General features: G+C 39.1%; 1 protein-coding gene across 3 annotated transcripts in view; it reads right to left on the minus strand.

Annotated features, from left to right (window-relative positions):
* KIF18A (kinesin family member 18A) overlaps positions 1 to 18,369 on the minus strand; it is a 30,336-nt gene extending 11,967 nt beyond the window's left edge. For 2 of the 3 annotated variants that reach the window (XM_050975599.1, XM_050975597.1), the window contains exons 1-13: positions 18,157 to 18,369; positions 17,023 to 17,407; positions 16,194 to 16,351; positions 15,201 to 15,305; positions 14,188 to 14,298; positions 11,202 to 11,399; positions 9,763 to 9,936; positions 8,845 to 8,919; positions 8,492 to 8,601; positions 5,121 to 5,283; positions 4,502 to 4,666; positions 3,960 to 4,081; positions 3,513 to 3,751 (exon numbers count right to left, since the gene is read on the minus strand). In XM_050975599.1, coding sequence (XP_050831556.1) covers positions 3,513 to 3,751; positions 3,960 to 4,081; positions 4,502 to 4,666; positions 5,121 to 5,283; positions 8,492 to 8,601; positions 8,845 to 8,919; positions 9,763 to 9,936; positions 11,202 to 11,399; positions 14,188 to 14,298; positions 15,201 to 15,305; positions 16,194 to 16,351; positions 17,023 to 17,350 — 1,948 coding nt within the window. In that variant the 5' untranslated portion in view covers positions 17,351 to 17,407; positions 18,157 to 18,369. The remainder of the gene's footprint in view (positions 1 to 3,512; positions 3,752 to 3,959; positions 4,082 to 4,501; positions 4,667 to 5,120; positions 5,284 to 8,491; positions 8,602 to 8,844; positions 8,920 to 9,762; positions 9,937 to 11,201; positions 11,400 to 14,187; positions 14,299 to 15,200; positions 15,306 to 16,193; positions 16,352 to 17,022; positions 17,408 to 18,156) is intronic. The other variant, XM_050975598.1, reaches the window with a different exon arrangement.
* Between the last annotated feature and the right edge of the window lie 3,478 nt (positions 18,370 to 21,847).

The following is a 21,847-nucleotide window of genomic DNA, read 5'->3' on the forward strand; positions in this document are numbered from 1 at the left end:
GGAAAGCCAGCATTTTCTGCAAAAGCAACAAATCTAACTTCTAATTAAAGTCAGAATTTTACAAAAGGTGCTTAAAGACTTCAAAGGCGAAAGGAAAAATAAGATAGAAGGAGGTAAACTCCTGTAGAGAAGACCTCCATGTGCTTTGGCAAAGCACATCAACTTTAATTAGCTTTCACTAGAAATCAAGAGCTGATTCACAATTGACCACCTTGCTAATTTGACCATAGAAACAGACACTGAATGAATGGCCAGAAAACATCTTTATCTTTTCCTCTCACACTATGACATTAATACTATTTAATATATGAGAGACAGTTTCCAAGGAAGTAATCCTCATTACAAACCAGGACTTGGGCATTACTGCAAATCAGCTGAAATTCTTTGATATTTTGAAACACCTGATTGGAAGAAGGACCTTACAACAAGATAATATCAAAATCAATTAATATAGTAAAAATATTTAGAATTATAGTCCAAGAACTGATTTCTTAGAAGACTTAACAAAACTAGAATAAATCTCTCTACCCTTTCACCTTTGCCATCCTTCTCTTTGCAATTTTCATATTCTTTTCCCATGTAAATTACTAGTTTGACTTTGTTCTTCAAGACCAGTTCAACAAATGTAGTCAATTCCAAAGAAAAACACAAGACCTTAAGGTCCTGCTTTCATACTTTTACCTATTCTGCAGAAATTATGTAGCTGCCTTTACCTTTTGGTGAGTCAAAGTGCTTATAATCAGAAAAAAGTTAAGGTCTTTTAAGTCAAATTACTTATGTGAAAACACCCAATAACAATTAATTTACATTTGAACATTGACATGGTTCTTCTCTCAAAGAACTGCAGGCAAAAGTTTCCATCATTAAAAAAGTTTCTGCGATGATTACTGCCTCATGTTCTGCAACACAGTATTCAGCAGTGTCTTTAAATACTGATGGTTCCCTGCATCCCTCCCAGTTTCAACACAGTAACTAAGGAGGGACCTGGAGGGACCTGTAGCTTGTTCATGATTGAAATTTCCAAACCAGATAAGGGGTGGATACTGCACACATCCCTAGGTACTTCTGAGTACCACAAGAGATACAATAATTCATTTTATAAGCCTACAATGAAGAGAAATGAACATTTTTCTCATAATGCCTTGTGTTTTATACATTAATGCTATCTCATCTTTGCAGAGGGATTTTTTCAAATAATTGTCTTTCAAATGTGTTAACACAGGTTCAAAGCAACACCTGAGATTTGTTACTAGCAGATCTAGTACACTCCCTTCCTCCATCTAAATGCTCCAGACTTATATTTCATAGCAAGGAATCACTGCATTGCCATCAAACAAAAAAACAATTGAAGAGGAGCTATTTAGTTATGTTTGTGCTGAACAGAAAAAAAACTAACCCTCACGCATTAGATTACTTTTTTCCTCCCCACTTGTACTGGTAACCTTTGCCTAAAGGTTGCAAAATTTGGAGAACAGTTGTTTCTACCATGCTGTATCCTGCATCTAATGAGAGGGGGACAGGAGTGACAGTAATGCCTCCTATTTCCTCTTCCAAAGACCAAAAAAAAAAACAAACAAAAACCCCCCAAAAAACCCCAAAAAAACCCAAACAAACAAACAAACAAACAAATCATAAAAATACCATAAAATATTTTTCTGATAATCTTCAGGCAAAGACATCATTTACAACTGAAAAAAGGTCTGTCTTAGCTGAAAACTGAAAATCATTGATCTACTTGAACATAAAGTTCAAGAACTTTAGCATAATAGAATATTTGGAAAACCTACACATAAGGTCTTCGAGGAAATTCCTTAAATAATGTCTAATGACTTTATAAAAAATGAAATATTAATGTGTTAATAGTTCATGTAGAATTTAAATAAGAGTAATTTCAGTATTAATTTCAGTAAGAACTGAAGCATCTTCCATCACAAAACTCCAAGAAAGGTGGAGAAGAAGTATATTAATAAAGAACTCTAATACAGCTTACTAGCATCAGAAACTAGAATTCACAAGAATGATAACTTACATACGACAAGACAGAATAATTACAATCAATATTTCCTTACAAAGGATATTACAGAGCTTCTGGATTAGTGTCCCTATCTATTCTGTCAGAAGAAAAAGAGTACCTCTACCCAAAACCCCAGTATCTAAAACCATATGCCCATGATTTAAAATAAATACCAGCTTTCAACCTTGCTGAATGAATCCCTGACTGACATGGGCAGAACAGGAAGTGTAAGCATGCAAATCTGCTAAATTTCTTTTCCTCCTCTCTGTAGAAACAAAATCAAACATACATTAAAAAGAAAAACCAAACCCAAACTAAAACCAAACCAATGCCACTCAGAAATAAAACCCCTAAACCAACCAAAACACAAACAAAGCAAACCAAACAACTCCAGCCCACTGCTAACACAGTCTGAACTTCACAATGCAGACAGTGAAACACTGTGTATCAACTATCTGGTACCATTAACAGCAACACAAACACATGCCAAAAATCACAGACACTACTTACGAGAAGAGGGGCAATACGTGGTTTTGATAAAATAATTCTCAAGCTACAGAGAAGAAGAAAGCTCTCAAAAGGAGGGAACTCATTTCACACTTCACCAGGGGTCAATACTCTTTTTGGGACTACCAGCTTTTGAGAAGGTGAAGTATTTTTGAAGCAGTATTTATCTCTTTCCCTAGTTACCTAGGGATATCTGTCAGTTATGGATTACTGGCAGTAATGAGAAAGCCTCAGGGTCTTGAGTGCTCCCTGTCCACAGCACAAAACACAAGCATGGGCCCCACAGCAGTTGCTCTATCAGGATAAAATTTGGCATGTAATCCATCAGAACAGCACTGTCTGTAAGGATTCTTCGTCCCTTTTTACCCAGACCATGCTCCAGGGCAACTCCCTTCACAGCTAAAGAAGAAAAGCCAGCTACATAGAATTATAGGGAAAAATTGGAGCCATCAGGATATAGCAAAAGTCAGTTCCATGGTAGATACGGTGAATCCTTTGATTCTTGGAAACAGAAACTCCTAAAATATTGTAGTAAATTGCTTCCAAGTGAACCTGTAATTAATAGTAAATCTCATCTCCCCCAAGGTTATTAGAAACTACAGAAAACTATAACCTGCTTAATGCTTCAAGTCTCTTTAACAGAATTATAACCAACTTACACTGATTCCTTTCCTATCAATGTCACATGAAAGATTCAAATGCAATATTTAATAGCACTCACAGGATCCATGAACATTGATACATGGGGTACATTATAACAAGAGGATGAATTCATCTGTTGCAGTGTGTGTCTAGCCATTGAAAAAGTAAATTACTTTCCCATATCCAATTAAGAACGGTGCAAAATTTATAGAAAGTGGGTCTGAGAATCAATTTTACATTTGGCTTCAGTGTCTGCAGAAGTGCACATCTGTGTTTATGGATGATATCTGACTGTTGCAGGAGATATTTAAAAGTACTTCCAACACAGAGAAGTTAATGATATACTTACTGCATGGGGTGTTAGGTCTGCTCACAAGCTGTGGGAATGAAAAGATAGCTGACATTTCCACTTCATGGTTTTGATTTTGATCCTTTTCTTCAGTCTGGTCAGCCCAAGCTACTGATTTTTTTCTCTGAATCAGCTGCTCGACCTTTGCATATTCAGTCTCACTTAAGTAATTTGTCAACCCAGCTTCTTTCAACATCAGGTGTTGCTTGCGAAGCACTGGAAGTGCAGTATTTAGTACTCTGTGAAACAGCAAGAGGCAAGACATGTTCCCTGAAGTAAACACAATTTTTTGTGTTTACTTCAGGGAACATGTCTTGCATCTTGCAGAAAACAAAAAGTTTAAAATGGAAGCAAGGTTCTTCTCAATTAAAACTAAATTCTCTAAATAGGTATTCTCAAGTTACAAGTCAGAATGACTTCTCCCCCCTGCCATGAACCCTTACTTACTTTTCTGTTTGCTTGTTATACTGATCTTGAAGGGACACCAGAGCCAACATGTGTTCAATCTGGGCCTTAAGGGCCTGAACTTCTAGGTTTAAATGGCAGTACTGCAGATCTTGACAAAGTTCCTTTAGGAAATTAGGAATAAAAATGAAAATCAAACAGCTGTACATCAAACTGGTAGAAAGAAACTAAAACTTCAACTAAAAATAATATGAGATCAGTCTGTATTGAAAAGTAAAGGAGTGGAGCTATATTATTATAATAATGTTTTACAGTAGAATAGTATTATTTGATTTTTATTTACATGCATAAATATAAATTTGTAGATTCCTTTGACCAATAGTGTGTGTGTGCTGCAATCAGCATTAAAAGTCCAACAGGCCCACATGGATGCTTATCTATGCATGCCCAAACATGTTTGCCTCTTTCTGTATACTCTTCCAATATACTTTACTTCAATTATTAAGCTATTCCTAACTCAGAGGTTTTAGCCTTTTTCAAATCCTCCCCCACCCCCAACCATGACAAAGTGAAACGTGTTTTACTTTTGGGATGCACCCATCTTGACCCAGGAGGCGCATTTCATTTTCCACACGGTGCAGCCACTTGGTGTTTTCCTCAAAGAGATTGCTCTGGTCTTCTTTCTTCTTCTGCATGCGTACATAGTGGCTGTTAAGTGCTGAAAGCCTTAGATCCCGCTTGCAAGTGGCCTGAAAAAAAATCCCACCCCCCAAATCATCAACATTTAAGGTAGAAACTTTCAAATTATGTTCACTGAATTCTCTTTATATATAAAGATTTTTTCCTTACTTTTATATAACATAACAAAATAATTCCTAGTAACTCGAGTGTGTCCTACAGAAAGCCTGCTGAAGGATAAAAACTGAACAAAAAGGAAAGCAACAGCAAGTTGGATATTAGCAAGGTAGCGTCCTACACAAGGCAGAGGGTATCCTTTTCTATTTAGAAAAGGACAACCATACTCTGCCCTTGACCTCAAAAATTAGATCACTACATCAACAGTCACAGAGGAGTGATAATCCGTGTGTCCCATTTTAATGAAATATTTATGCATTAATTCATTACACAGTTACTTAAGAAAAATTAACACAATTATACCAAAATGAAGAGATGAAACTCTGCACTACATTACAGAAAACTCACCTTTTCTACTCTTTCTTCAGAGCATATCAGTTGAATTTGTTCATGACATTGATTCTGGTAATATTTCTTTAGTGTATTTTCTTTCAGTTTCTTTTCCACCTTGAGGTATTCTTTTCTGATTTCCTCACGATTTGTAAAAATATTTTTAAGTATTTCTTTGTATCTAAAACCAAAGGATAATAATTAATTATTTACCAAAGACTTTTTGCGACCATCTCTTTGGTAGGGGAATTTTTAAATCCAAATTAATAAAATAAAGTAAAGGAAATTAGTAAAGCCTAATATAGATAGGCACTAAATAAAGTGTCAGTACATCAGTAAAAATTTTATGTGTTTGAACTGAAAATGAAATGGGAAATTTTGAAGGAGTCACTAAAAATAAATCCTTTTAAAATTATGAAGACAACACTGGGATTTAAAAGGCTTATGTGAAGAAGCTTCAGATGCCTTTCTCTAACTCCAGAATATACTAAACACCTATGTTCTCTACTTCTTACATCTATTTATTAAACAGATCAGACTACTCTTGCCATAGACACACAAGGTGCTCAAAACCGTGCTATCCTCAAAAAAAAAGGGAACCACAAAGGGCTTTGGATGCTCACTTTCCCCGAAGGAGCTGCACAATTTCCATGACTCATGGAAGACAAAAATCAGAACATTCACCATGTTTTAACACAGGGGGGAAAACCAAACTGTGGTAGACAGTAATTGAAGAGTTATTGAGTGACCAGTTATCTGGGTACCCCTAGCCTGCAACACAAGTCACAGTAACAAGAACAAGACCTGGAAGCATTGCCATACTGAAATATAACTTTCACTGGTGGCACTTCACTTCACCACTTCACTCCTGAGTACTGAAAATGTACAGTACTCAATGGCCAAAAAGATACTGTCCATCTCTATAATAACCAACCACATTTACAAAGTATTTCATTACATCCTGTGTTGCTAGAACTTTGCACAAAATAAAAGTTTAACATGCAAGTGTTCTAAAGACATGCAACATTTGAATTTATACAGTCTTTGGTATTAAAAAAACCTAAAAAAATTAAAAACTGTAAAAAAGCTAAAAAAACCCATGTTCAACTCCAGAACAAGCTGAAGAGACATTCTTGTCATGTAATTGACTTCTTGCCAGTGTTTCAGGAGTAGCAATTCTATCTCACAGTCTAAAGTTTGAATGACGGAGTCCTTTATTCTATTCTGAGTGTTTTATCACTCATCTTTTAAAAAGAGACAAAATTAAGAAAATAATTCTTCATCACAGATTTAGCAATACAAGAATGTCTAGAGGATGCTATAGTATCTAGGTAAAAAAAAAATGTACTAAAACACTCACAGAATTTAGAAGAGTTATTTGTTTAAGGAACAATAACAGGTTGGAGTCTATGATCTTTGAGGTCTTTTCTAACCTAAAAGATTCTATAATAATGAAACAGCCAGCTGCACAGTATCAGAGTTCTTACCCTACACTTTTTCTATCTATACAACTATACTACTGATTGCACTGCTTGGAGAATTTTTGTCCTCCACAGCATCCACAGAAACATGCTTCCTCCCAGCAGCTTGGGAAACACAGCAAGAAGGAATCAAAGTGAATCCTCCCAGTTTCCATCACAGTAAAAAGTGCGGCATACTTCAGGTAAGGGTGGATGGAGATTCTGATTCTTTGTACTCTCCTTATGAGGAGCCACTGCTGGAAAACCAACTTTTTGTGTACTTATATTCACCAGTGTTCCAAATACAGCATCAAGTACAGAAGTCCTTGTGGATTCAGCCTTTCAATTAGCACATTTCTGTTTTTATGGAGTTACCTTTACCCTCTGGTCGGCACTGTCAAAATTAGAAAGTTACCCTGTAGGCACACCCAGGGAATGAATCCCCTACACCACCTGGTGTCCAAGAGCTCAAGGACCTGCTGGCTGTAGTTCTGGAGCCAGTGCTCACTGTCTACCCTAAAAGGCTCAAGACTTGAAGGGTTGACACACAACCCATCTCCAAGTGTTAGCAGAAGGAGGAATGACTTTTAGGTTTGAAGAAGAAAGTGATGTCTCTTCAGTGATGCAAAATCCATGGGTGGTTGGACCTAAATACAAGACCATGAACAAGGCTCTCTTCCCTGTCCCCACTAAAAGGAAGAAGGCAGCACAACACCTTCAAAATCTGTAAATGAATGGGAGAAATCAATTCATTACCCACGCCAGCTCAGTATGATGAACCTGGCAGGATACTCATGAGAAGGAAGAGAATGAGACACGCACATCATTTCTGACATCCAGAGGGACTGGGACAGGTTTACATGTGGCCCTTTGGATTTTCCATAACAAACATTCTCTGACCAGCAAACCTTGGCATAGAATACATCCAGCCTTTTGAAAAGATATTTTAGAGACCTTGCCCTTGACTGACTCTTCCTACACACAAAGAATGAAATAAAGGGCAAATCACAGGAAATTAAATCAATCTTAAAGACATACAGTGCAAAAATATGCAGGAAAACTGTCAGAACTATCAACATAACTTAGAAGCCCACACTTCTTTTGAAAATTTAATTTAAATAACCTGAATGAAAGGGTTTATTGAAATGTCTGGAATGCCACTAAAACAAAACAGTTAGAGAATATCTTGCTTTGAATGATTTCTTACTATACCTCACAAAGTTTTCCAGGTTAAAAAACAGCACATTCAAAGGGCCAAATAAAAAAAAAGTTAGCTGAATCAACTTAGGCGAGTAATTGTCAGAAAGATGAGATGAGACATCCAGAGACACATCCAGAAAGTCTTTCTCTCCAAAACCTACTCTCTTCATGGAATATGACTTCTGCAACAAATTGATACTTCACATTTTAGTTTGTTACACTTTGTGTTCTCTCACGAGACTGTAACAAGAGAAAAGATAGGAACACTACCAAGAAGAAAAAGAGGCCAAGAAACATTAAAGCAATAGAAAATAAGGAATCTACAAACATTAAGTGAACCCTTGGTAGAAAACCTTCCAGGTTTTGTCTCTCTCAAGCCTTGCAGGAAAGATCCCACTTGAGCTAGTGCCTGCCAAGAGTGGAAGAGCTGCTGTCATTTATGCAAACGACATTCTGCCTACCCACAAACACAACCTGTTCAGGAGCTTTGCTGGAAGCCAGCACTCAGATGCTCCTTCCTGTCACATGGCATTTCCTACGTCCTCCCCTTTCATTTTAAAACCTCCAAGTTGCTCTGAACAGAAACAACACGTTAGGCAAAGCCATACCTAGATCTAAGTAAAGCAATGTTAAAATGAGAAAACCAATACTGAAAAGAGTAGGTTTGTTTTACAAATGCTTTTACAATTTAGACAAACTCCAGCTTGGAAGCAATAGTGATTCATTTACCTTTCTATTTCTACTTGCTGGTTGTTTGAAAGTTCTGCAGTATTATGATTTTCAGGAATGCTTGCTTGTTTTTCTTCATATTCTCTCAGTTTCTCCTTCAACATTAGGATCTAAACCAAAACAAGCACCCTTTAATTGAAATACGGTTTTTGGTTTATTTCCCAAAATTATCATTCTGTGCTGATACTGAACACCTTTAAAAATGGCAGCAGGTGATATTCCTCTCAGAAGACAAATTTTTCTTACTTCAAAATACATTAGACCCTTATAGATTTAATCCCATTAACTATTTTTTTATATTCAAAGTTAACAGTTAACCTTTCAACCTCTTAACAACAGATTTTTTTACGTACCTCTTTCTTTTGCTCATTGCAAATTTTAGCATACTGGCTTATGTGACTGTCCAAACTAACAACGTTGCTCTTCAACTGTAAAGAAACAAGTTAGAATTTAAAGGCAGCTCCTTCATGTTTTCATGCATAATAAGCACACTGTGTACCTGTAACACATACACTATGTTAGGAGGAAAGAGATGAATAAAATTCTGACTTGCACAATGAGAATATGACTGTTAGCTTCTTCTGTCATCTGTCACACACCCGTGGCAAGGACATTTCCCTCAACAAACCAAGAATAATTACATTTACATATGTAAGCACATTTTGCATTTATTCAGATTAGTTCTGCTATTTAAATGTCCATCTTGTGAATTTTATTATAAAAGCTACCTTTAAGTATACAACAAATGGAAACCAGAGTGGACCCTCTATTACACAGAGAATTAGGAGCTGCAATAAAAAAGATAACGAAAAATAAAATTAAACAATAGAGAGAGGAAAAGGACATTCCAGCTTTTCAGTTATTAAGATAATCTCACTGAGCTTCTTGACTCCAACTGAATTCTACCTGTACAAACCTGGACTGGCTCTTGGACAACTGGTCAGAATTTCTTTAATGTACATTACAGTTCTCTGAGAAAGTAAGAGCAAAATTGTAAAAAAACTATGTGAATTCTACCGGCTGATGATTATTTCTAAATCTCATGCTCACAAAACAAACTGTTTCAAACTGGCAGCATCATATCCTTAACAAAGATATGCTGCTTTTAAGTGAGATCTAGGATCTACTTTGTATCTACTACACCTACCAGCCAGATAAGGAAGAGTTGAGTCAGAAGGAAAGGAAAATAAAATATTCCAAAAGAAATAATTTTTCTTTTAATACTAGATTATCGGACTTAGACAAGAGATCAGTAAAAGCAATATACTCACAGAAGACTTGATATCCTTTGCTCGGTTTGCATACTTCAGGGTGTTATAGGTATCATCATAAAACAAAGAGGATGGGCTAATAGCAGCTATCATGATTGTTCTGCAATTTCCTCCAAGAGAATCCTTCAATAAACGAGTAAGCTTGCTGTTTCGATAAGGAATGTGCTTCTTGCTCTAAGAAGAGTGAGAGATATTGATATGGTTTATTTAACTGTACTTTAAATAAAAGTCTGCTTAGAATTTCAATGGTAACACAAACCATGACAAACAGCCATGAAAATTTTCTTGGACACAAGTAGTTTTTCTTTGAAGTATCTCTACATCTTAAACAGTTTAAGTCTCTTGGAACTGTTCAACACCTTTGCAACACATGTATTAGCTATGTTATTTCCTAATGTCTGGATATGTAACTCCTATTTCTGTGATGGGGCAGCTAACAGGAAAAGTAAACTACATTAAATTACATTCAGTTTACAAAATCATCCAGATTGGGAAGGACCTCTAAAATCCCTCTAGTTCAATCCCTCTGCTCAAAGCAGGGTCAGCTAGAGTAAGATTGCAAGGACTACGCCCAGTTTTTCATTACCTCCAAGGATGGAGTTTTTACACCTTTCTAGGCAACACATACTCTGCTTTGTGAAGCTACAGAATTTTCATCTCATACCAAGTTTGGTCACTAGGAACCCACCCTCATATCAAGTAAATCAATGTGATTCTTCCAAATATCTGGGGCACAGATGTTAAACTCCACCTTCCCCTCCAACAAGATGGTGAGGAGAACATGTAGCATCAGGAAGGAAAATTAAATCTGATTTTCTCCCAGCATATTTGAAGGAGGAATTTGCTAGTTGAGTTGAACAGAAGGACAAAAAGAGTGTTATGGTAGATAATGGACTTCACTTTAGGAAGTTTTATCAAAACTTCAGGAGGTTTTATCATTCTCCTACACAACTGTACCTATTCCTTGCCTCGAGCTGGTGAGCCAGATCAGGAGACTGACTCATTGCTTTGAGCAGGGATGTGTGTGTGTATGGATGTATGTGAGATCCCAAAATGAACAACTAGGAAGAGATACTGTTTTATCCTACAAAAGCTGCTTCCCCCTAAGATTAAAGGTTAATTGTAAGGTTATTCATGTACTCATGCAAGCTTCTTTATATATGCTTGGTTTTGAAGAAGCTAGATAAGAAAAGCAGGTACCATTCATCTTTGATACTATCCTTAGGCAGCTGCACATAATTTTTGAGAATTTTCTCTCATTGGGACTGTCTTTCAGCTATCACGGAAATGATGGTGGAAACACTTAAAACAATCTTATATGAGAATGATGATGTGAGTAGCATCAACAACGTAAACCACATTATTCAATCAGATGAGCACTTTTTAAAATGTTTTCTGAACACCAGGAGGCAAAGACTGCATGGGAAAGCAGCACATACCTTAGGATCTGCCAGTGCATTAATGACATTTCCAAGAGCAAGCAGGGACCTGTTAATATTTGTTCCTTCCACAAAGCGAGCCCCCTTGGCACTAGTTGCTTTGGCACGTTCAGACCCTGCCAGGTCAATCAGAGACATTTTGGCAATGCGAATATTTTGATTAATGCTAGCTGTCTTATCTTGCTGCCGTAAGTAAATCTACAATTTAAAAAAAAAATAATTAATTTCATAGTGTAACAACTATTTTAAAACATTTGTATTGGATGTCCCATCACTTGGCCTTCACTTAACTGAATCACAAGGTACCTTCTTCTCTTGTTTCTGATTCTCTCTCCCATCCTGCTGCAGAGGATTACGTGACCAACTGGCCCAGGCTCACAAATCAGCAAAAATAAGTGAGTGTTTTTTTTTTTTTTTCAGAGGAAAAATTAATTTCACAGTTCTTGATTCTTCTGCACCAAAAATGCATATTACACTCCTGAACTTGAAATTGAAAGAGGTGTTCCTTTTTCAAATGCACATGTAGGAGTACACCATAAAGATGCATAGGGATAAACCAGGAAAAGGCTGACCCTTCATTGATTTAGATTCAATTGTATCTTCCATTAAGAGGAACAATACTCATTTACTGCTGCAAAAATACACTCCAGGATCTTTTCAAATGTGATGCCTCCTGAAGCCACTTGCTCCCCTTCATCCCATCTTTCCCAAAATTTTCACAGTACCAAGATGTACAAAGAACTAAATGCTTCTGCTGGTGAAGGTAATCTTTCTTTCTTCAGGTTTATAAGGAGGCAGGCAAAGCATGAATATGAACAGTCAGTAAGAAGAAGCAAAGTTATCCTTAGATGGCTTTATACTTTATACAGTATATATTTCCCCTTCTCTTGTGTTGAGTGCCCCGTCATTTTTGTTAATATGCCTAATGGTTAGTGACACATTCATGAATGCCCTACTGGACAGTGAATTAGCAAAGAGCTGCCATGAACACAAGGTGACTAGTAAAGACTCACCACTTCTGTAGCATTAAGCTTTGTGCATGAAAAATGAAGCCTTCACAGTAAGGCTTCATCACAAGTTTCTAACAGAAAACAGATTGACAAGTATTGTGAAAGAATAAAACAAAATTCCTATGACTTGCCATGAAATGTACATCTATTTCAAACAGATATTTATCTATATCAAACAGTACAACTAAATTCAGTTGTACTGATTACAGTATAATAGACAAAAAAAAAAAAGAACCTCAGGCTGGGAACACGCTACCAGAACAACACAGTAACTATCATTTAAAGAAGGAGGGAAAGGTAGAGTGACAGCCAAACTGTGTTGTATGACTCAAGCTTTTGTAAAAATTCAAAAGATACAGGAAATGCCCCAAAGCAGAACACTCTCAATAGAACAGTGTAGCAATTCAGATTTTCCTCTCAGATGCAGTAATTGACTGACCCAGATAGATATTTCAAACCTAAGACATATGGTACAGTAAAGCAAAACTTGCATCTCTAAAATCAGCTCCAAATGTCCTGGGCCAAGACTTACCAATTTCCGAGTCAGTTTCAGAAAATATCCTGATCCCATGAAGTTAACAAGAAAAGCCAAAAATAACCTATCTCTACAAAAAAGCAACTCTTAAAAATAATAGAGACTTTAAAAATAAAGAGCAATCATGACAACACAGGGGATTTCTCACCACTTACATCTCTGGAAACAAAGACAAAATTCCTTTACGCAGAATGTCACAGATTTGTGGAAATACAGGAGGAACTAAAGTGATTTTTTTAATTGTTTGCCACATGTAGAAATGTACTGAGAAAAAGGCTGCCAGATAATAAAATGCAGAGCTTTTTCCCAAGAGGTGAGGGAGATAAGAGATCCCAGCAGCAAGTGAATAAACAGAAAGCAGCAGTTCCCTCTGGTCTGTGTGCAGCACTGCACCTGGAGCCTTCCTGAAAGCAGCACACACCCATGACAATGCAGCTCTCGAGCCAAACCACTTCAAGAGAACTCTTTGTGCAATCCCGTACAAAGCACAACAAGGGCAGGCCTCGGGGGAAATTCAAAACGGGTAGGGCAATCGCCAACATAAGTTAAAGGTATATAGCAAAACAGAAGCTTTTAGAGTGGCAATGGCTTTTGCTCTGTTCCATACTTAGAAGATGTTTTTTAAAACTTTATTATGGTTCCCCGAGTGGAACAAATAAATCATTCAAGATATTGCTTTGCAGTATGTAACAGCAAACAGGAAAAAAAAAAAAAGGGGGGGCATTGTTGATAACAGGACTAGTTTTTAAATATCACAGGTTGTATTTAAAAAGAGAAGTCAGAAGAATAAGGCAGTGTAGCCAACCCCAAACATCTTTGGAGAAGCCTTAATTTTGAGCATATTTGTACAACTCATTTAAACTGATTTCTAAGAATCATCATTTCAGTTTTCTAAAACTTGATCGATAGCAGCATATCAGGAAATCACTTGATTGTAGAAATTAACATTAACCAAGTAAGTACTACTTGGTATTCTTAGTTTATAGTCAGACATAACTGCATTCTGTAAATTATTTTTCCCAAAGGAATGCTAAGCAACATCATGAGACCAGAAAGCATTAAAAAAACCCCCCACCAATAACTTTCAGTTTATAAAATGAATATGTGGAAGTCTATTAAAGCTTTAGGTTACCATTTTACATAAGTTATTTCTTTCAAGGAATATAAGTTAAGAAGGTATAAGTACATATTTTATATATATAAGCTCAAACAATTGGAATTTGAGAACTTTTCACTGAATTCCTTTTTTCCAACATAAACACTAACAACCATTACATCATTCCAAGGAATAAGGAGTAACAAGGAGGGTAAACTGCAAACCTTCAAGCCCCTCTTCCCCAAACTGAGGTTCAACACAGTTTAAGAGCTTCCATTGTATCCATCTTTAAAAAAAGCCTGCAACTGGCAGTAATGGCCACTGTTTCTGGCTGCATCACCTTACCTGAAAGACAGCATGGGACCGGGAAGAGGAGGCATTCACATCTGTGGGATGCTGGGTCCTATTTTTGTTCCCGTAATCCAGCATCTGAAGGATTTCCTCTGCTGATTTTGGCTTTAAGAGTAGAGCACATGACAAATATAGGGTTCTTTTCTTTACCATCAACTATAGAAACACAATGACTGTAAAATACATTTAACATTCACCTTCAAAAAAAGGCACTTTGAATAAATATTCTCAGCTGAAAAGCAGTAAGGTATGAGAGGTAAGCACTTAAGTGCAGCAACTTAAATAAGCAAATAGTTTTAGCTTAGAACTTAAACAAATATGAAAGATTCTCCATAGTTAGAATCAGCCTCTTTTAAGAATGTCTGGACTTAAATTAGTGTATCACTATTCAATGCATTAGTACAAGAAAAGTTTTTTCCTCACAAGACTCAAGGTTTGCAAAGAAGGATGTTCACAGAGCTTAGAATATAAACTTAGAGTATTGTTTCCTGTCACGGCACTTAACATACACAAGAAAGCTGCTAGAAAATAAGTCCACAGGAACCGATATTCAGATTGGAAAATGAAGTTCTATCACTGACCTTACAAAAGAATTGCTGCACTGGCCTGGAAAAGTAATTTAACATGGAACTCTTTAAATACGGTTATTTACAAACAAAAACAACCTTTAGACTTCACAGCTGTGTAGAACACTCCAAGGTGGTAATGAAGGCAATACCAAGATATTTTAGTCCAAAAGAAATCTTCCAAAATCAGCTGGATGAGCATCAAGCCAATTGTACCCTTTTGATAACAAGGACTGAATGGTTCTATATTTGCATTCAATTAGACTAGCAGGTTTTTCCACAATGTGCTTTTAACAAATTAATTAATTTTCAAGTTACTGGTGCTTATGGCCAGGAAAAAACCCACTAGGAAATTACCAAATTCCATACAGCTTTCAGAACAATGGGAATGCCTCTCAAATATCTCAAGCACATTTTAAGTTTCTAGAGATATTTACATACCTGATGCAATGTCAGACCTTGAACTATCACCCCTTGCTGGCCATCCTCACGAACAGCCAGAGGTCCAGAGTTGACCAGAAGATCACGAATCTGTTCGTTGTAAACCTTTGAAAGGGAATTTACAATATCTTGTTAAAATATCCTCCCATAGCTGACAGAATTAAATAAACAGAAATCAGCAGTCTTTTTTAATACTCCTTTAAGACAAAGTAATGAATTCATGCTATAAATTTTTTCCACTTTTCCTATACCAAGCTTAAAATATTCAATTCACATGATTTCTTTTTAGATTTCAGGAGTAATTTTTTTTAGTTAATAATCTTTATTGAAAAAAAAGTTTTTTTGCAAAAACCAGTTTTGCAACAAGCATCAATGCAAAGCATTTATTTTTCTCCGCTGTACATCACAATCCATACTTCAGCTACATTGCTTAGTTCAAAGATACTTCTCTTAATATTTTTAATTCTTTAATTTCTTGGTCTGTGAAAGCATATGGCAATGCAAACTTTCCCCATCTCCTTCTACCCCTCCAAAATACCAACAAGAGTCCATGAAGACTTTGAGGGAGCTAAAAAGATAACCATTTTACTAGCGCCATTCAGCAGAGGTGCCAAAACACTTCCTCGTAAAAACAGAACATCATTTTGTTGTGCTTTTCCAGTGTTATAGGATGTTACTGTGAAGTCCTAAAATGCTCTGAAAAGATATTTTCTTGTAAACATCAGCAGATGCTCAGAGGCATGTAATTGGTAAGCAAGACACAAATCACGAAGGATCAGTCAATATATTAGAAGTGGTGGTTGTTTTTGTGCAGCCTTCTGCAAATCAGTGACAGGTGCCCAGGAACACCAAGTGTGCCGAGCACAACACAGCACCACTCCTCTAAGGACACATTTTGTCAAGCCCCAGAAGAGAACAGAGGAAAGCAAAACTAGCTTGTCTATTTATAAAATATGACTTATTAAAAGTAACATACCAAATGCAGGAACTCACCTCTAAATAAGAGACAGCAACATCACATGTTTTATCAGCTTTGATTTGATCCATGCGTTTATAAAGTGTCATCATGGTTAAATACATGACCCCAGGGTCTTCAGGAGAACCTAACATTGTATGAGTCTTTCCAGCTCCTGTTGCACCATATGCAAGTACTGAATTTTCCCCAAAAAAAACAACAAAGCAAAACCACGTAAGTTATTTGTCAGCTAATTAGGAAGACCAAAGTCAAACGAACATTCACAGACCTCTGTCATTCTGCACAACTGTTTCATAAATTGATAAAGCTTCTTACTTAGGCTTTACCTTTCAGACCTTTAATTAGAGAGAGATGTTTCCAAACACCAGTTTTGAATTTTTAGTTCAAAATTCATTCACTGATACATCTCATGAGAATATTATTTACTTACTCTCACAACTCTAAGCCATCAACTTACTGCTGATAAGCATTTAATTTCCTCACCACATTCCAGCAGCCAATTAAAAAACCCCAAGATCTAAAAGAGTTCATAAAGCAGGTTATGTCACACTCAGTGACACAACTGCTCCTGCTTGAATAACTCTAGATGACTCCCATTAGCACATATACTTCAGATAAAATTCCCAAGTCTATTATAACCTTAACACAAACTTATTTTTAAAATTGAGTAGAGCTAGCCTAACTTCCACATGCCAAAAGTTCAGCCTTCCATACCTATGAATTAAACCACAGTGTTTTATTTCTATCTCAGGCTTTTTTAATAGCTCTGCAGCCACTGGACAGAACAGTATAAATGTTGAGAAAGTCCCTGAAGTTTTTTAATTAAAGAAGATAAGTAACAGTTACCTGTACAGTTATATCCATTTAGGAAGCCATCAATTAGATTTTTGGTGGTATGCTCAAAAACTTCCAACTGGGATGAGCTGTCATCAAAAATGGCATCAAACATGAACTTAAGATCTTTCTTTTGCCTTTTGTTAATATCCCTGTGGGTCACTTTCCTCCTGTTGAAGAAGCTGACTTCCTCCTCCTTTGGATCAAAGACCAGCACGTGCTGGTCGATGACACGGACCACCCTGCTGAAGCTGCCCTGCTTTTCCTTCTGGCTCTCTGGGCGCACACGGACCACCACTCTGACATGGCTGCAGACATCTTCTTCCTTGGCTGGAGTCATCCCTTCTGCTCCCCAGCTCCACTCCCAGCACTCTCAGATCCAACAGCTGAATCCTTTCTACAGTAGACAAGAGAAGTTTCATTTGCAATAGGAGCCTTTCACTCTTCCGAGCAGTTCACACGTTTGCTCAGGCCCCTGTGCTGGGCCCACCTGTGGCTCATCAAGGGCTGCCCCAAGGAGACTTTGGCAAACTCTGCAATGGCCTCGAAAGGTGCCTTAACTCAGCACGGCCTCCAGAAATCCAACCAGCACTGCCCCAAGGAATTCTCGAGTTCATTTCAGAATGTAAACTACTAAATGGCCTACAGGCTTTCCTTTATAACAGAGCAAGTTTTCAGGCGAGACACCTCATTTCTGTGGACTAAAGCAAGCAGTCTTTTTGTTCTTCAGCACAAAGAGGAGCCGCCCGTGTTGCCCTCCCTGGACTGATCCAGGCATGTCGCTCGTACATTTAAAGAGAGTTAAAGCGGGATTGACGTTAACGTGCCCCGCAGGGGATGCGGTAACCGCCCCCAAACCGGAATTCCCTTTAAACAGCCCATTTCTGCTGTTAGCAGCGCTGTTGGCTCACCCCCGGCAGCGGGCACGGTCAAAGCTCTCAGCGCCACCGCGGCCGCTCCAGGGCCGGCTCGCCTCTCTCAGACGAGCCCCTCCCAGACCCTCCTCACCCACCGCAGGCGGCTCTTCCTCGGGGCACGCCGCCAGGCTCGGCCCTGCGGCCGGAGAATGCCCCCGGGCCGGCCGCAGAGACCCGCTCACCCTGCGGGCCGGGTCTTTCCTGGCCCGGGCTCACCCCCGACACTCACCCTGCGGGCCGGGCCAGTGCCCGGTATCACCCCCGGGCCGTGCCCTTGGCCGTTCCTGCTCTCTCTCTCTCACCCCCAGGCCGGGCCGTCTCTGTCTCTCGGTCTGACTGTCAGCCTCCCTCTCGCACCAACTGCAATCCACCGGCCGCGCAATTCAAACACGGGCAGGCCGCGCTCCTTGCCTCCTCATTGGCTGTCCGCCGTGACGTCAACAGAGCGCCGGCGTTGGACTCTGCGCGCCGGAGGGAAGCGGCGCAGGGAGGGAATGAGGCGGCCGTGAGGGAAGGGAGCGACTCCCGCGGCTGACGGGTAGCGGGCGGCCTGCGGCTCCGTGGGTCCGGCTCCAAGTCCCGGGCTCTCCTCCCGCGCGGGGCCTGGCGCGGAGCGGGCCGCGGGCGCTGCTCTGGCCGGCTCCGATCCAAAGCGCTTTGGGCGGGGATTTCGGTCCTCTCCGCCTCTGGTTGGTTCTGCTCCAGCGCCCGTCCCGGTCCCGAGGCGGCGGCCTGCAGTAGTACCCGCTGCCCCTTCAGGCGTGCGATGTGTAAAATGAAATAAAACACAAACTCTGTGCTCGCTGTGAGGAGATGTCCGGTGTGCACGAGGAGGTGGCTCCCTGTGAGCAGAGTCCCTCGCGTTCCCCCAGGGCAGGGATGGGATGGGATGGGGGGCCGGGGTCAGCCGCTCCTTACCCTCAGCAGAGGGGCCGGGACAGAAGGGTATGAAAAACGCGAATCACTTGTTTTTAAAATTTTAAAAGTTTAATAGTAATAAAATGGTTATAAAAATAGCAATAGAGGTAATAAAGTTTTTAGACAATTTGGATTAGGACAATATGAGACAATAAAAACAGTTACAGACAGTCCAGGTACCTTTTTCTGGGCAAAATAAGCCCGAAAAGGGACAAGCGTTAACAGAGGAGTAACCCTTTAAAAGCATAAACCTGTTGCATATTCATACACCTCATACAGGATCCATAAATTCCATTCAAACACACGATTCTGTCTGGTCATTGTCAACTTCTTCCTTGTAATGCTGACGGCGCCTGTAGACTGAGCGAGGCAGGAAGAAGTTCGTTTCTTCTGATAATGGAGCAATAAATAAATTCTCTTTCTCTGAAAGATCTAGGTGTCCTGCATAAGATACTTTTTTTTAGAGGACTCGCAGCTATCTCGCGGCGAGTCCTTTAAAAAAAGAATCTTACATAGCATAGTTTCTATTTTAACATTATGTTATAACCTAAAACTATATTTAACACATTACTTAAGAGAATTAATACAGCATAACTTTCTACCATAACACATACAATACTCATTTTAAGATTTGCAAAAAGCCAATCATAAAATACACATTTTTCACAATGGGAAGGGACAAAAGGCACAAACTCTGCAGCTGCCATGGAGAGAGTTCAACAGGTGGGTCAGAAGCTGTGCAGACAGGCAGGGCAGAATGAGGAAAGCCTTCCTGTGGGCTCAGCCACCTCCGGGAGAGTAGGGCCCATGTCAGGTGATAATTAATGGTCACCAGTATTGGGAACACCAGTGCCACCACCCCAATCCTCCTCTGCCCCTGTAAAAGCCAAAGTAAGGGATGCAGGACTCCAGGCGGCTCTCCAAAATGCAGTTTATTCCATCCAAGATGTTGCAGCAGCCCAGGGTCCTGGGTGACAGAGCCTGTGCCTACAGCTGTCAGCTCTAGCTGCAGGCAGGCCTGGAGACCCTTTGGTTTTGGTCAGAAATGCATTATATACTTTTCTTTGGTTCTACTGTATTAAGATGCTCAGCAATCTATACCTTAACTTTTATCTCATCATAACTACTCTAATTACCACATTCATGTTACTGTTCTCCAATCACTAAAAGTCAGTACATTACAGTTTAAGCTAGAAGCTGTTACTCAGTTTTCTTGCAGTGGAAAATTCTGAGACCTTTTTTCTACTTGCCACATTTGCTGACTTGTTTGCCTGTGCTCTCTTCCTGCTTGGTAAAAATACCTTCTTTGGGGTGGGTTTATCCTTAGCTCTAAGTCATAAAAACCCCTTCCAACTAACATACACTTTGCCTCCTTGGTCATCCAGTAAGACTGGCTCAGCAATTCTTTTCTTCTATGATCAAAACTTGCTTCCATCTCTATTCCTTCTTCAGATTCTACATTTAAAAATCTTTCTGCTAAGCATACATATCTGTGAAACTTTCATCCTTCCCACACGCCCCCTTTCTGTCTGGAGCATGGTGTCCTTTGCTCTGGGGTCTCCCTTCAGTCCTTGGATTGCTGGCCCAGCTGTGTCTCCTCCCTGCTGTGCCCAGCAGAAATCCAAAGCAGCCCCAGATCAGCCCCTGGGGAGAAAATGAACTCCAGCCCAGACAGAGCCAGCAGGGCACACTGGTGGTGTGGTGATACACGTGTTTTCTGTAGGCACGCTGGGGTTTGCTGCAAAACACACATCTGTGTGTCTGCTCTAAGTTAGTGATGTGCACTTTCAGATTTAAGGTGGCGGGATTACTGCCAACTCCCTGTAGTAGTCCTGTCTTTGAAGCAAAGACTACAAATTAGATTTTACCAATCTACCTCACTTCTCAATGAAAAGTCAGTTGCACTAAGTCCACGCACAAAGAAAATGCTTAGAATGCATAATTACTCAAAATACAAAATAGATAGAAAAAAAAAAGGGATGTTTTTCTTTCTAAATATCAGAAAAACACTAGATGAGATATTCCTTGTTGTGTAAAAAGGTTTGGAGAAATTTCTCCTTAACCCACACCACTGAATCACCCTTATGTCAGGCTCCATCTGCAGAATTCTTACTCATGTAAATAATATAGGGCTTCGTGTTTTCTCCAGTGAGTTTTCAACCTTCGCATCTCACTTGAAAAAGAAGGGAAAAAGTGAATCTCAGAAGCCTGATTTTGTCATTTCTAGCAGTGTGGAAAGGGGCAAACACAGAAGGAGAATATTTTTTTAATTGAAAGAATATGTAAGGTTGTGAGACAACATGAATTTCAGACTTTATCAGTAAAATGAAATGTGTTGTATTTAACATGCATGAAGTCATGCTTCCCATAAGAATATTGGATATCCCTGAGATATGTCGATTTCACAATAATATAACTGCCACAAATGAGACCATAATTAAAACCTTATATTGAAAATGATCTGTTTCTAAATTAATAAGTGTTGGAATAAAGGATCAGTTTCTTAAAAATGTTCTCATATCTGAAGCAAAACATCTTGCGTGCTCATTTGTGCAGACAGATACAAGCGACAGAAGGCAGTGACCAATGCCATAGAACCAAGCAGGGAAGAAACTGTTGTCTTAGATAACACGAGTTTTAGCATCACCATAGCACAAGGATTTAGTATTATCAGAGCTTCATACCTTCCTGATGTTCCTCACAGGCAGTTCCTCTACACACTGACTGTTCCAGGTCCTTGCAGTAGTAACCTGACTCCCCTCACGCCTCTTTCCTTACTCTTATATATCACTAGTTCTTGCTGGTTACAGGTGTGGCCTGTCAAGATCAGGCCCGCCACCAATCTTCAGCAACTGATCCAGCTGCAACTCACTGGGGGACAAGATCACCCTCTACAATCACCCTCTACAAGAAACAGTTACTGAAATTGAGAAAAAAGCATTTTTGTCACACACATGTCATGTCCCTGCTATGCAAATGTCTGAACAGTCACTGTGTACACC

The sequence above is a fragment of the Serinus canaria genome, chromosome 5 (assembly GCF_022539315.1).
Source record: "Serinus canaria isolate serCan28SL12 chromosome 5, serCan2020, whole genome shotgun sequence".
NCBI lineage: Eukaryota > Metazoa > Chordata > Aves > Passeriformes > Fringillidae > Serinus > Serinus canaria.